At 42.0% G+C, this 15,231-nt stretch overlaps 1 protein-coding gene across 1 annotated transcript; it reads left to right on the top strand.

Annotated features, from left to right (window-relative positions):
• The first annotated feature begins 313 nt into the window (after positions 1–313).
• Positions 314–14,903, top strand: Znf549 (zinc finger protein 549). Its single transcript, XM_015505458.2, has 3 exons — positions 314–1,697; positions 9,743–9,869; positions 11,464–14,903. The coding sequence occupies exons 1-3, from the start codon at positions 1,665–1,667 to the stop codon at positions 13,185–13,187; spliced, it is 1,884 nt and encodes a 627-aa protein (XP_015360944.1). The 5' UTR covers positions 314–1,664; the 3' UTR covers positions 13,188–14,903.
• The last annotated feature ends 328 nt before the right edge of the window (positions 14,904–15,231 follow it).

The raw sequence follows: 15,231 nt of genomic DNA, 5'->3' as shown, positions 1-15,231 counted from the left end.
TATCGGCACGACTGAAAGAGCCGGGGGGGGGGGGGGCGCAGGTTTCAGGGAGAGATGAGGGTTTGGATTTTGTGGTGGCTCTGAAATGCCCTGGAGTGTAGTTGTAGGGAGGTCAGAAGAGGGGACGGCTTTGTGATGTGCAAGTGGTGACAGTCTCAAATCCGAGGTTCAGATTTAGAGGGGAAACCCAATGGGTTTACTCTGAGGTGAGCCTAGAATGAAGAGAGAGCTTGGGGCTGGAGGGTGGGGAGGAGTGGGTGGGCCTTGGCTGGCTGCCTCCAGATGGGAGGGCCCCTGGTTCCAAGCGTTGTGTCAGAGGACTAAGGAGCCCGCCTAGGACGATGGACTTAAGAAATCTGTGTAGTTCACCGTTCTGAAGACACAGCAGACAGCTCATTCTTGTGGAGCCTGAGAAAAGCCTGGCTAGCGAAGCAGGCCAGGCCCAGCAAGTGCACAGGTGCCTCTGCTTCTCCTTGGAAATGCAAACTTTAGCTCCAGACTTAACAAATTCTTTCAAGCAATTTGAAATTGAAATGACAACATGTCCCTGTGCCCTCATACAAACATTTGGTCTTTGCCAGGCATTGGTAAGAAAGAACTAGGACCCTTGTAATTTGCTCAGTGAAGTGTCTGGTTTTCCTTACAAGCCCCTTCTCAAAATACCTGAGTTTTATTAAATGACTAAGGGTGACAATACTTACAGTGAGGTCCCTAAAGAGCCTCAAAGTAGGGCTGATCACCCAGATAGACCTAATGATCATAGGATTTGAACTTTCAGTCCCTCCTTAGGCTTTCGGGGAGGAAAGGTGAGCTGGGAATTAGGTCATATAAAATCTTGGACAAAGAGATTTAGAAAGCTTTCAAGTTGGGAACACTTGGAAGTGTTGGGAGTGTCACACGTCCGGAAGGGGCCTGGATGCACATCTTCTCTTCCCCCAATATCTTGACATATGAAACCTATACATTTTGTTGTTTCTGTGTTACACTCTTAATAATAAACCAGTAAATGTAAGTTGAGTTTTTCTGAATTCTGTGAGTGAATCTAGCTAATTGTGAAACTTAAAGAAGGGGTAATGTAACTCCCAGATTTGTGTCCAAATTGGATAGCATTATAGGTGGCCTGAGCATTAAAGTTACTGGCATCTGAAGTAAGGGTAGTTTTGTATGCCTGAGTTCTTAAACATATGGGTGCAGATGCTGATTACAGGTAGGTAGTTGCAGAATAAAATTGAAGGGTAGAGTGCCCAATTGGTACCAATTAGAGAACTGATATTGGAAAATAACCATATATTTGGTGCCATAAGGAAAATCACAGAAACTCTTAATTATTTGATACAATATCACATTTGTATGAAATCTTAAATGGCAGATTAAAAACACCCAAATTTTCAAAAACATTTATAGAAATTTGATCTGTGGTCACTAACAGCTAAACTTAGCATTGGACATGCATAACACTACCAGGAGGTAGCCACCATGATTGTTTCCATTTTATGAGTGAAGACAGCCTCAGAGAGGTTAGGTCTTTGTTCAGTGGGCTGAGGATCTGAGGTTAAATGCCAGCCTGAGAAAGCTCTTCAGAGCAAGGCAGGAGGGAATAACTAAGCCTCCACAGGTTCCACTCTAATCCTTATCTCATAGACACCCTCTTTCCACAGAGTTCCATGGCAGCAGAAGGGTTTGAGGAACCATCACAGGTAGGTAAAGAAGTCCCAGACCCTCACTGACCTTGCTCCTCACACCCATGATCCTAGTACACAAATTCAGGTGATAGTGGTGTCCTGGGACTTGATGTGTCCTGAATCCTTGGAACCCTGGGGTCACCTGAGGCCCAGGATCCTTAATTATGGTCAGAAATTATATTTCTAAGTCAGCTAATAGGATGAGGTGCTGGAAGGTTTCCTGGGCAAAGGAACAAATTGCATGTCCAAGTGCTAGGAGATGAGAATGGCTTGGGGGCGTTGAAGAAGTTGCAAGTCTCTGTCGTGCCTTCTGGGAACAGAGAAGGAGGGATAGGAGTTATCCTGGAGTGGCAGGTTGAGGAGCAAAGGCCTCTACCAGGGGTGCAGGAAACGTGGAGGGTTTGAAGCAAAGCAGGGAATTTTATAACACAGATTTAAGGCTTTTTTAACACTCCTGGTGAGTGCCAATAGGAGCCTACATACCTGTGAATCTGAAGTGGGGGGCGGAGTGGAGTTTCTCAGTCTCTTGTCAACAGGGATGATTTTCTGCTGGATATGGTAAGAGAGCAATCAGGAATGACCTCAACATTTTTGGCATTAATAAATGAAAGTGTGGAAGTGCCAGTTGCTGAGGTGGAACATAAATGGTAGGATTATGTAAAAGAAATACTATCATGAGGAGATTTATCTTTTTACTTAAATATTTTTATTAAAGTCGGTTTTTGTTTTTAGAGCACTTTTAAGCTTATAGTAAAATTGACAGCAAAGTACAGAGATTTCCCAAATACTCCTGTTGTTGCACACGAATACTGTTTTAGTCAGCTTTTCATTGCTGACAGTAACAGTTTTAGAGGAGGAAAAGTTTATTTAAGCATCACAGTTTCAAAGGTCTCAGTCCGTAGATAGCTGGCTCCATTGCGTTGGGCCCAGGGTAAGGCAGAACATTGTGGCAGAGGAGTGGAGGAGGAAAGTGGCCCAGGACATGCCAGGAAGCAGACAGAGTGCTCACTCACCAGGGTCAAAATACAAACCTCAAAGGCATGCCCCAGTGAACTACCTCCGGCCATACCCTACCTGCCTACAGTTATCACCCAATGAATCCCTGTCAGGGGATTATGATTTGGTTAAAACTTATGACCCACTCACTTCATGTCTGAATTTTTTTGCATTGTCTCACTCATGAACTTTTGGTGGACACCTAACAGCTAAACCATAATGCATGCTCTCCCTTATTATCAGTATTTCTCACCAGAGTGGTACGATTATTGCCATTAAATTTATGCCTGCACATCATAATCGCCCATAGTCACTAAGTTTATCTTGTGTTTACTCTTGGTGTTACACATAACAGACTGGACAAATGCAGAGTAACATGTATTCATCATGAGGGCATCATGCAGAGTATTTCCTTTGCTGTTAAAGTCCTCTATTCATCCTTTCCGTTTCCAGCCCCTAAAGATCACTGATCTTTTTACCATTTCCATAATTTTGTTTTTTCAAAATACCATATAATAGGAATCATTCAATGTGCAGCAATATTTTATTTATATATTCATCTCCTTAAGGATCTCTTGGTGGCTTCCAAGTTTTTGCAGTTTTAACTGTAGCTGCTATAAACGTCCATGTCCAGGGTTTTGTGTGGCAGGTTTTTGATGTCTTTGGGTCAGTACTAAAGATCTGTACTATTGGGTCATATGACAAGGGTGTTTGGCTTTGTAGAAAACGGCCAGACTGCCTTCTGTGGTGCTGTTTCACTGTTTATTCCCACCAGCAGAGAGTCCTCTGCTACTCCACATTTCATCAGCACATAGTGGCATCTGTTCCATGTAGAAGTGTCTTGTTTTGATTTGCATTTCCCTAATGACATGATATAGAGCATCTTTTCATGTGTTTATTTTCCATCTTCATATCTTTAATGTTTCCATCTTTGACTTATTTTTAAATTATGTTGGTTGATTTCTTCTTGATTTTTAAGAATTCTTGTATATTTAAGACACCTTTTGATGTTACACATAACAGTTCTTTATCAGATGTTTCTTTTGCAAATCTTTTGGTCTGTGGCCTTTCATTCTTAGCACAGTGTCCTTCACAGAGCAGAAATTTTGCATTTTAAGTAAATTTAGCTAGTTATCATGGATTTCATTTTTGATGCTCTCTAAAAAAAGTAAACAAACCCAAAGTCATCCATATTTTCTCCTGTGTTATCTTCTAGGAATTCTATCATTTTACATTTAGCATTTAGTCTGCGGTACATGTTCAGTTAATTTACGTGAAGGCTGTGAGATTTCTCTTACTTTGTTTGGTGTGCAGATATCCAGATGTTCAGTTCTGTTGAAAAAGTTCTTGTAGCTCCATTGTCTTTACTGCTTTTTTCAAAGATAGTTTGACTTTTTTTTTTTTTTTTCTGGTACTGGGGATTGGGCCCAAAGGTGCTTAACTACTGAGTCGCATCCCCAGCCCCTTTTTTAAATTTTCATTTTGAGATGAGATCTCTCTAAGTTGCTTAGGGCCTTGCTAAGTTGAGACTGGCCTCAAATTTCTGATCCTCTTACCTCAGCCTTCTAGTTGCTGGGAACACATCTGGCAGAGCAGCTGACTTTTATGTGAGTCTTTCTATGTACTTGTCTTCTGTTCCCCTGGACTGTTTATCCATTCTCTCACTAGTTCCTCGCTGTCTTATTAAGATACCTCATTAGTCAGTCTTCAAGTTGGACGGGGTCGGGTCTCCAGCCCTTTGTTATGCTTCAGTACTGGGCTGGCTCTTCTGACTTTGTGCCTTTCCATGTAAGTTTTAAAATCAGTTGATCCATGTCTGCAAAACACCTGGCTGGGGTTTTGACTGAGATTGCATTGAATTTGTAGGCCAAATGGTGAAGAACTGACATGGAACAACACTGACTCTTCCTACTGAGGAACATAGAATATCTATTTTTAAGTTCTTTTTAAATTTCTTTTGTCAGAGTTCTGTACTCTTCCTCATATAGATCTTATATATCATTTAGATTTATCCTAAGTATTTCATTGTTTGGTGCCAATGTAAGTGGCATCATGTTGTAATTTCAAATTATTGTTGATACATAGGAAATAGACTGACTTATATAGTAACCTTTTATCCTGTAACCTTTCTATATATTTTTTTAGTTTTAGGAGTTTTTTGGTCATTTCTTACAGGTTTTCTATGTAGACAGTCATGTCATTCATTAAAAAAATACAGTTTTCTTTCTTTCACTCCAGATACCTTTTATTCCATTTTCTTATTGTGTTAGTGAGGAATTTCAGTGTGATATTGAAAAACAGTGGTGGGAGGGGACATTCTTGCCTTGTTCCTGATTTTGGTGGAACAGCTTTGAATTTCTCATCATTAAATATATCTTCTGCAGGTTTTTTATAGATAGCTTTTATCAAGTTGAGAAAGTACCCTTCTCTTCCTGGTTTATTTCATTTTTATAATGAATGAGTGTCAGACTTTGTCAAATGCTTTTTCTCTATCAATTGATATAGTCATATTTTTTTTTTCTTATTTAATCTATTGATGTCATGGGTTACATTAATTGACTTTTGAAAATTCAGTCAGCCTTATAAGTCCTACTTGATTGTAGTGTATAATTCTTTTTATATATTGTTGAATTCCATTTGCTAATATTTTCTTGAGTATTTTTGCATCTGTGGTAATGAGGGGTATTAGTCTGTAGTTTTCTTTCTTATACTCTTTTTTATTTTGATTATAGGATAATTCTGGCTAGAAAGAAATAACTGGTAGAACTGGTAGGTATTTCTTCTAATTTTATCCTCTGAAAGAGATTGTAGAGAGTTGGTATAATTTTGGTTTTGTGTAAATTTTGTCAGATTATGTCTTTCAAGAAATCGATCCATTTCATCAGCTTATGAAATTGTGGGCATAGAATTATTGGTAGTATTTCTATTACTATCCTTGTAATTTGCATGGGATCTTTAGTGGTGTCCCCTCTTTCATATCTGATGTTAGTAATTTGTGTTCTCCCTCTTACATTCTTAGTCTGGCTAAATAGGGGCTTATCAATTTTTATTGACTTCCCCCCCCCCCCCAACCACTTACTAGTTCCATCGATTTCCTGTTTTCATTCTCATCGACTTGTGTTCAAGTTATTTCTTTCCTTCTAATTACTTCAGATTTAAATTGCTCTTATTTTTTTTCTAGTATGTTTTTTTTTTTTTCAGGTTTAGATGATTAATGCAAGGTCTCTTCTTCTTTCTGATATTTGGTTTAGCCCCATAACCGTTCTTCCAAGCACTGCTTTCACTGTAACACGCAGGTTTGGTAAGTTCTGTTTTCATTTCATTTAAATTTCTCTGGAATGTTTCGATTTTGATCCATGAGTCATTTAGAAGTGTTGTTAATGTCCATCTTTGTGTAGTTTTCCATCTCTTTCTGTTATTGCTTTGTAGATTAATTCCATTGTGATTTGATAGTGGACTTTGTATGGTTTCTGGCTGTGGGAGTCGGTGTTCTGCAGTTACTAAGTACCCTGTGGTTTTCATTGCACCTTTGAAACTAATCCATGTCCACATCCAAATAGCACTGTCCTGTTTTTGTGGGCACTTAAAATAGTCCTTAAATTAATAATTCTGCCTTCTTGCCCCCTTATAATTCCTGTCATTTGCCCTTGCTCTCTCATATCATTCTGTCATTCACTTTATTTATAAAATTGCTTTATTTATAAAATACAGGCAAACATAATCAAATTTGTTGATCATAATTATGAATGAACTATGATGTTAGTTTATGAATAACAAAAATGCAGTTTTTCCATTTTACTTTTACCTATTTCTTCTTTAATGCTCTTCTTTTATGTAGATTTGTGTTTCTGGTCTGTATCATTTTTTCTGCTCTCTGGAGAGTTCTAACCTAGATGTGATGGTACATACCTATAATCCCAGCTGCTAGTGAGGCTGAGGCAGGATGATTCAAAGTTTGAAGCTAGCTTGGGGAATTTAGTGGATTTGTCTCTCTCTCTTTTTTTTTTTTTTTTAAGGGCTGGGAATGTAGCTCAGCAGTAGAGCTCAATTTGGGTTTAATCCCCAGTACTGCCCCCACCCCGCAACACAATTTATTTTAATATTTTTTAAAATTAATTAATTAATTAATTTTTGCATTACGATTCTTAATACACCTTTATACCACAGTTTATCATATCTCTGATTATATATAAGGTATGTTGACACCAAATTCACATCTTCATACATGTATTTTGTATAATGATGACCGTCTCCTTTTAATATTTTTTGAAGTCATTTTTATTAGCTACAACAATCTTTGATTTTGGTTTGTCCAAGAAAGTCTCTGTAGTTTTTTTTCCCCCTTCTGAATGATACTTTCACAGGGTACATAACTTTAGGTCGGTGCATTTTTTTTCTCATGATACTTCTTTACTTTCTTCATGTTTGCATGATTTCTGAAGAGAAGTCAGATATGATTCTTATCTTTGCTTTTACATAAAGTATTTATTCTTTCAGCCTTTTTTCAGGGTTCTTTATCTTTGATAATGTACAAATGAAGCATAATAATGCTTAGTTGTAGTTTTTTGGGGGTATTTATCCTACTTAGTGATCACTGAACTTTCTGAATCTGGGGTTTGGTGTCTGGCATGAATTTGGAAAAATTGCAGTTATTATGGTTTCACATATTTCTTCTGTTCCTTTTTCTCCTTTTTTTTTTTTTTTAATATTTATTTATTTAAGTTCTCGGCAGACACAACATCTATGTTTGTATGTGGTGCTGAGGATCGAACCCGGGCCGCACGCATGCCAGGCGAGCGTGCTACCGCTTGAGCCACATCCCCAGCCCCTCCTTTTTCTCCTTGTATCCTAGTATGTCACACGTTTTGTAATTTTCTCATAATCATTGGATATCCTGGTTTTATTTTTGTTCTGTTTTATTTATTGGGGATTTTGTGTTTGTGCACTTTACTTTTCTATTTTTGAAGTTTCTATTTATCCTCAAACTTGTGGGTTCTCTTCTCAGCCTTGTCTGATCTGCTTAGCCCTTCAGAGGCAGTCTTCATCTTGGTACAGTGTTTTTGATCTGTATTTCTGATTCTTTCTCAAGATTTCTGTCCATTCTTGTGTATTCTCTTTCCTTTATCCATTAGAGCGCTCAGCATTTGAATCACAGGGTTCATGATTCTAACATCAAGGTCTGGTTTTCATATTTGCTCTTTTTCTTCAGATTGTGGTTATGTATTTATTTATTCATTTTTGGCTTTTTGGTATGCTTTATAATTTTTTTCTTGTTAGCCAGATGCAGATATCTGGTAAAAGAAGCTGTTGTAAATAGTAATGTAGTGAGAGAGGAAAGAAGGGGGAGAGGAAGCATTTAGTAATGCAGTAAAGTGTTTGGGGGAGAGGAAGCATTCTAATTACTGCCATTAGGTCTCAGTTTTTAGTGAGCCTATGCTTCTGAACTAAAATCCACAAGCCTTTCTCAAGTTTATAAGTTGGCAGTTCAAGACGACTACCAGAGTGAGTTGTAGTGGGTATTTCCCTTCCCCTCAGGCTGTTAACCTTGCAGATTAGGCTCAGGTCAACTCAGGTATCCGAGGGAGTGCTTTGTTTAGAAGAATGAGTGCTATGGACTCCTATCACTGAGTCCTCCTGGGGTTTTTAGCTTTCAAAGTTGTTCCCACTGAACCTCGAGAAGATCATGGTTTGTAGTCCAGCTTTCCTAACCCAGCTTCTGTGGGGTTTCTTTTCATGAGTCAACTCCGGAAGCCTCTACTCCTTGTATTTTTTTGGTCTGTTTTTCTAGTCACGGGGACAGCAATTTGTCCTGTGTCTTACAAGTGTTAGAGTGTTCATTTTCCAGCCTGTTCAACTGTGTGTTTGCTGTTGTGAGATAGTGGTGGTAGGTTTTCAGATGTGGAGTCCCATTTGGGGGCAGGGGAGTGCAAGCGTCAGGTGTGCAGCAGCTGGCAGAGCTGAGGGAAGGCATTCTAGTGGAGGCTTTCACTGGCTGGTGGTTGGCATGTGGACTGGGGCAGATCAAAGATGTGGCCCTTCAGGCCATAGTGGCAGTGCTGCTGGTGGGGAAGGGTGGTCAAAATATTGTCTAGTTGCTGGGTTCCTGTGTGGTCGCTGGGTCAAAGTAGTGATCATCATGGGGATGATGAGGGTGTGTAAGGATACGATGGGGAATGGATCTGACTGGCAGAAGGGGCTTTAACTGGGGGATGGATAAGAGATTCATTCAGGGCGAAGCAGCAATGGAGGTCAAATGACACTGAGGCCAGGGCTAGTGGTTCTGCCCTCTGTTGACTGTCTTTTTAATGACTCTTTCTGGAGCCTGAGGTGTTCTGACAGGATGGCAGCTCAGGCTAGAAGCAGATGAAATCCCTGGGAGAATCCTTCGGCTTGGAGTGAGATAATTGGGGACTGAGTTTGAAAGCCATTGTCAGAGTAGGGCAGCAAGGTCAGTAATGAGAAGAAGAGACCCTGGCTACTTGAGTTCTGCCCAGGACTCCAGTGCTAGAATGAGGAACCAGGCCACTGGAATGGTCTTGGAGATGCTGGAACTGCCTCTGGCTTTCTGTATAGAAGACTGGAAGGTACTGTGCCCTGGGTGTTTGACAAGCACATGAGCAACAAGACACGGGGAAGCAGAGCAGGATCTGAGATGGACCAGGGAAGTAGTGTTGTTAGGGATATAGCCATCATGATCTGGAGATACGAGGGAACTTCAGGCTCCAGAGCAATAAGCAGATGGAGAGGGAGTGTTAATGGATGTGTTCAGGGCTTAAACCCAGGAGTTGAGCACAGGTGGGTATAGGTGGCATGATCTGGGGCCCCAGGGAATTGGGCAGGAGCGTGGCTGAGATTCTACATACCAGGCCTAGAGCTCAGATGATGCTCCATTTCACCTTGTGGTCATGAGAGCTGGAGATGTGATCACTGGGTGTGAGGGGTGGCAGGGAACAGTAGCATCAGGGTCTGTGTTTCCTCTGCATTGGGGAGGTAGGGTGGAGGGTGAGGTACCAGGGACCTGGGTATTGAGGCTGCTCATGAACTCATCTGCCCCATTGTGACAGGGCCATGTGACCTTTGAGGAAATCGCTGTGTACTTCTCCCAGGAGGAGTGGGGGCTCCTTGATGACGCTCAGAAACATCTGTATCATGATGTGATGCTGGAGACCTTTACACTCGTGGCCTCAGTGGGTAAGGTCCCTCACAACCACACTGCTGGGCTCTGTGCTTTCCTTTCGTTCCCCTGTCCTTCCCAGAGCAGGACCATGACCTCTGCCCACTCCCTGGCCTCCTGACACTGCTGATTGTCAGGCCTGGGCTAGCCCTAGCCCTAGCAGCCCTAGCCTCTGCTGTTCTGAAGCTTGTAGTTAGTGTTGGTGTTCAGAATCTTGCAGTCTGTCCAACCACTGCCACTTGGTTTTGCCACTCTGCTAAAGTGACTGCTGAGGGTTCCCTGGACTTTAGTGGGCTTTTCTTGGCACCTGCCTACCTAGGAATCACAGGTATTTACATGCTACATGTGTTGGGAACACTAGGGTGTGACAGTAGGACCTGCCCCCCACCCCCTTCAAGGTTTTTCTGTAGTAAATTTCTCTTCTGCCATCTTTCATGGGTTAGGATGATCTGAGCTTGTGTTAGTCACTCAGTTACCTGTTTTCCCTTAGGACTTTACCTTCAGGTCCCAAATGTTCTCCCAACTTGAGTGGAGGTAGGGGAGAACAGTGTTCCCTGGCAGGGTGCAGAAGTTTCCAGTCTTTTTTTTTTTTTAAACAGCAAAGAGGCGTTTATTGCAAGCTAACTCGGTCCTCCACACACACAGCAACTGGTGACGCTGAGAGGCTCCGAGCCCAGGGTTTACAGCAGTTTTATACACTCTTTGGGGAAGGCAAGGACTTCATATACATCATAGCATCTCTTAGCAAATTATCACACACGGCAGGAAAAACATAAAACAACGCTAAAACATGATTAGCACAGTCACTGGCAGGAACAAGTTGGGTAGGGGTGATTGGTTACTACAAGAGGGGGATTCGTTTGAAATGATTGGTTTAGGCCACGAGGGGAGTACGTGCTGAACTACATGGTTTCCCAACACGTTATCAACCCAAGTTTCCAGTCTTAACAAGAAGGGTATATGGGTTCTGGAATTGTGAGCTGAAACTGTGGGAGGGTACACATTCAGGGCTGAGCTCAAATCATATCAGGCAGATGTTTTGTGCTTCCCACTGTTTTGATGCCAAGGCTCATGGCCATACCTTATTCCTATATTTCTTCCACCTACTTGTCATTTTGCCTACTTGTCACTTCAGCTGTGACTTCTGATCCCTGGCTGTTCCCTACCTCTACATCCACTGCATCTCTCCGGTTCCTCTGCTTCTGTAGTTGCTCCAACATTAGCCCACACCTCATGAGCTGTGAGACATGTTTAAGTATTTAAGTAGCCTTGAAAGCACCAGCTGCCTTGGTGCAGCTGTGCTTTCTTGGGGTAGGACACACCTTGTATGCAGTTCTCACCTGTCTCCAGAAGACAGGTCACACTGAGAACCACTGACATGGGAAGGAGGTGTAGACCCTGCCTGTCTTCCCACAACGACACCCGTTCCATGTTTTCTTGATGGTTGTAGGGCCTCTCCTACATTCTGAACCCTGGAGGCTCACTACCAAACAACCTTATGTTTTTTGACCTACCCTAGCTCTTTTGTCCTAGAAACAAACCTAGGGATTCTCCTGCTGGGCCGTCTCCTCCCACCAGAGTCACCCTTCACCTGCATTCTTGTGCTTTCAGGTTGTTGGCATGGAGTAGAGAAAATGGCCCATTCTGAGCAGATTCTTTCCATAGGAATATCACAGGCCAGAACTCCAGCACCAAGTCCTTCTATTTCAAATGCTCATCCCTATGAGATGTGTATCCAGTTCACAAAAGACTCTTTGCACCTGACTGGACACCAGGGAATACTTCTGGGGCAGAAACCATACATATGTGTGACATGTGGAAAACAGTTCTCATTAAGTTTGAAACTAAAACAGAACCAGAAGCAACACAGTGGAGAGAAACACATCATAAGGGGAGAGAACGGAGCCTTGCTCATCTGCAGAGTCCCTGTGTCAGATAGCTTTTTTATATGCAGAGATGTAGAGAAGGACTTCCCAGCCAGTCTCGACCTTCTGCAGCATCAGACTGTCCTTGGCAGAGAATGTTCACTGAGAAGCCAAGAGACCTTTCATATTCAGCCAAGACAGTACAAACATAGCAGATTCAAGCAAATTTTCAATGAGAGGGTTCACACCATTGAACATCACAGAGTTCACACTGGAGAAAAAGCTAATGAACATAGTGAATGTGGGAAATCTCTGAGCTCCAAATATTTACGTGTAGAGCAACAGAGAACACATAATGGAGAAAAGCCTCATGTGTGCAACACATGTGGGAAATCATTTCGCCACAAACAAACCCTGATTGGGCATCAGCAGAGAATCCACACTGGAGAAAGTTCTTATGTGTGTGTTGAATGTGGGAAATCCCTGAGCTCCAAATACTCTCTTGTTGAGCATCAGAGAACCCATAATGGAGAAAAGCCTTATGTGTGCAACACATGTGGGAAATCATTCCGTCACAAACAAACATTTGTTGGGCACCAGCAGAGAATCCATGCTGGAAAAAGACCTTATGTGTGCATTGAGTGTGGGAAATCTTTTATTCAGTCTTCTGACCACATTCGACATCAGAGAATTCATAGTGGAGAAAGGGCTTATGCATGTAGTGAATGTGGGAAATCCTTCATCTACAAACAATCACTTCTTGATCATCAGAGAATCCACACTGGAGAAAGGCCCTATGAATGCAATGAATGTGGAAAGGCCTTCATCCACAAGAAAAGACTTCTTGAGCATCAGAGAGTCCACACTGGAGAAAAGCCTTATGTGTGCATTAAATGTGGGAAGTCCTTTATTCGGTCTTCTGACTACATTCGGCATCAGAGAATTCACACAGGAGAACGGGCTTATGAGTGCAGTGAGTGTGGGAAAGCCTTCATCTGTAAACAAACACTTCTAAAGCATCATAGAATCCACACTAGAGAAAAGCCTTACCAATGCAGAGAATGTGGGAAAGGCTTCTACACTGAGGATAAACTTCTTCAGCACCAGAGAATTCACATCAGAGAACAAACATACAACTGCAGTGAGTGTGGGAAAGGCTTCAGCCACAAAAAAAGACTTCTTGAGCACCAGAGGACCCACACTAGAGAAAAGCCATGTGAGTGCAGTGAATGTGGGAAATGCTTTCGACATCGCACCAGCCTCATTCAGCATCAGAAAGCACACAGTGGAGAGAGGCCTTTCATCTGTACTGCTTGTGGGAAGTCCTTCCTTTACAAAAACAAACTCATTGAGCACCAGAGGATCCACACAGGAGAAAAACCCTATGAGTGCAGTGAATGTGGGAAAGCCTTCAACAAGAGATATTCCCTTGTCAGGCACCAAAACATTCATGCAAGAGGAAGGCCCTAGCCTTTCATGGAACAGACCTTTCATCTGATCTGCCACACAAAAGTTGAACCTCATACCTCTGAAGATCAACAATTAGAAGATTCGCTACAGGACCCAAGTGCTTGGGAAGCTTAGTGGCCTAACTTGCACTTTGTAACCCACCTAGTACTGAAGCAGACACTACATTGTGGTATATCCCAGTGCCCCATCAGTCACTCTGATGCACTTGTGGGGGGCTGGGGGCAGATACAGATGTGTGTGCTCACCAAACCCTGAAGGAAGCCTTGGTGAATGTGAGCCTGACAGGGTCCTCTTCTATTCTGCTGAACTGTTCAGGGCATAGACAAGTCCCTGCAGAGCAGTCTGGGTTCTGGTGGTCTTCAGAGGTTTACCTTTTGTATGCATATTGTTTTTTCTGTGTGGTTGCCATTGTGGAATTTTTCCTGCTCCACATCACCCAAGAGGGAAGTGGCCTGTATCACCATGTGCTGATATATGCACTGATAAACACCTTATTGTTATTACCTAAGCCATCTTTAATCTGGGAGGTTGTGCGTATTGTGTGGTGTGGGTCTGGAACAGAATTGTGTCCTTTTGCCATGAATGGTGAACAGTCTGTGGGCCTCAGCTTTCAGTGCTCCAAGGGCACAGTATGATTGTAGAAGTAGTCTTCATTGTCATTGCTTCCCAAGGTCTTCTAGAAAACAATGCAGAGCTGTGTGGTCCTAGTTATATGGTTTGGGTGTCAGATGTGTTTGTAGGTCTAACAATCTTACTAAGAAGAGGCATTTATGACAGACTCCAGTGCTGTGATACTTATGGGTTGTTCCTGTGTTCTTAGTGATGCTCCATATTTTCTAACACTCTTTCAGTGTAGCTATGTCCCCTGAAGGGCAGAATCAGGTAGGTGTTATTGGCTGGATGAGCCAGGTAAGAATAATTGGTCCAGAGATCTAGTGCACTAAGTAGGGGTTGGAGAAGATCACAGCAAGTACAAAGAATGTGTCTCACCGTAGGTCATCCAAACATGTCCATGTTACTACCATGGCATTGTTTGGGGATGCATAGGAATTCTTAGGTTCTCTGGACCTTTCCTTCTGCTGTGGCCAATCTTTTATCAGGATATATGACCTAGGTTTGATGGACCTCAATCACTGCTGGACTAATTTTGAGTTGACTCCTGCACAGGCAGGAAAGCAAGGCTTGAAGGAAAATAGACCTGGGTCAAAGTGTTGGCTTTGTGGCTCATCTAGGTATCCAGGTGTCACAGATGAGAATTATCTTCATTGCTTTCCATCTGCTGCCACTGGTGGGAATCTCCTGTACTTAAGAGATGAATCCCTAACCATATACATACATCTATGTCACCACATAGTCTGGTTTACCAGAAAGGCATAGATGCAAATTTTGGGGTATAAAAACTACTGGGGATTGAACCCAGGGATGCTTAACCACTGAGCCACAACCCCAGACCCTGCCCCTTTTTATATTTTAGAGACAGGTCTTGCTGAGTTGCTTGGGGCCTTCCTAAATTGCTGAAGCTGGCTTTGAACTTGTGATCTTCCTGCCTCAGCCTTCCAAGCTGCTGGGATTACAGACACGTGCCACTGTGCCCGGCTATTCCTGTAATCTTGATAAAAGTGTTGTTATAAACATAAGCCTGTGTCTTCTCCCAGTCTGTCTTTCTATTCATTTTATTTCACTTGGTTTTCCAAAAAAAAGTTCCTTATTATGAAATCTAATTGGTCCATTTCTTCCTTCACTAATTTTTGTTTTGGTGAAGAGACATATACCTGATTTAAAGATATTAGGCAGCCCTGGAAGGGCAGTCCCTGCCCCCCACCCCGTGGGTCAAAGCCCCAAATACCAGAGCATAATATAGAAAATAAGTACTGACAATATAGAAAATAAGAAAATGTAGTCAATACAGAAAGATATTGAAAATTCCTAATTACGAGATTTGCAAAACATACACAAAAAACTAAAATACCCCAAACAAAAATTCAGACCTAAATGAGAGGAGAAATACATGTATTTGAACACACACTGAAATACATGGGATTGA

This window comes from Marmota marmota, unplaced genomic scaffold (genome assembly GCF_001458135.2).
Source record: "Marmota marmota marmota unplaced genomic scaffold, marMar, whole genome shotgun sequence".
NCBI lineage: Eukaryota > Metazoa > Chordata > Mammalia > Rodentia > Sciuridae > Marmota > Marmota marmota.
This window is presented reverse-complemented; position numbering and strand designations above follow the sequence as displayed.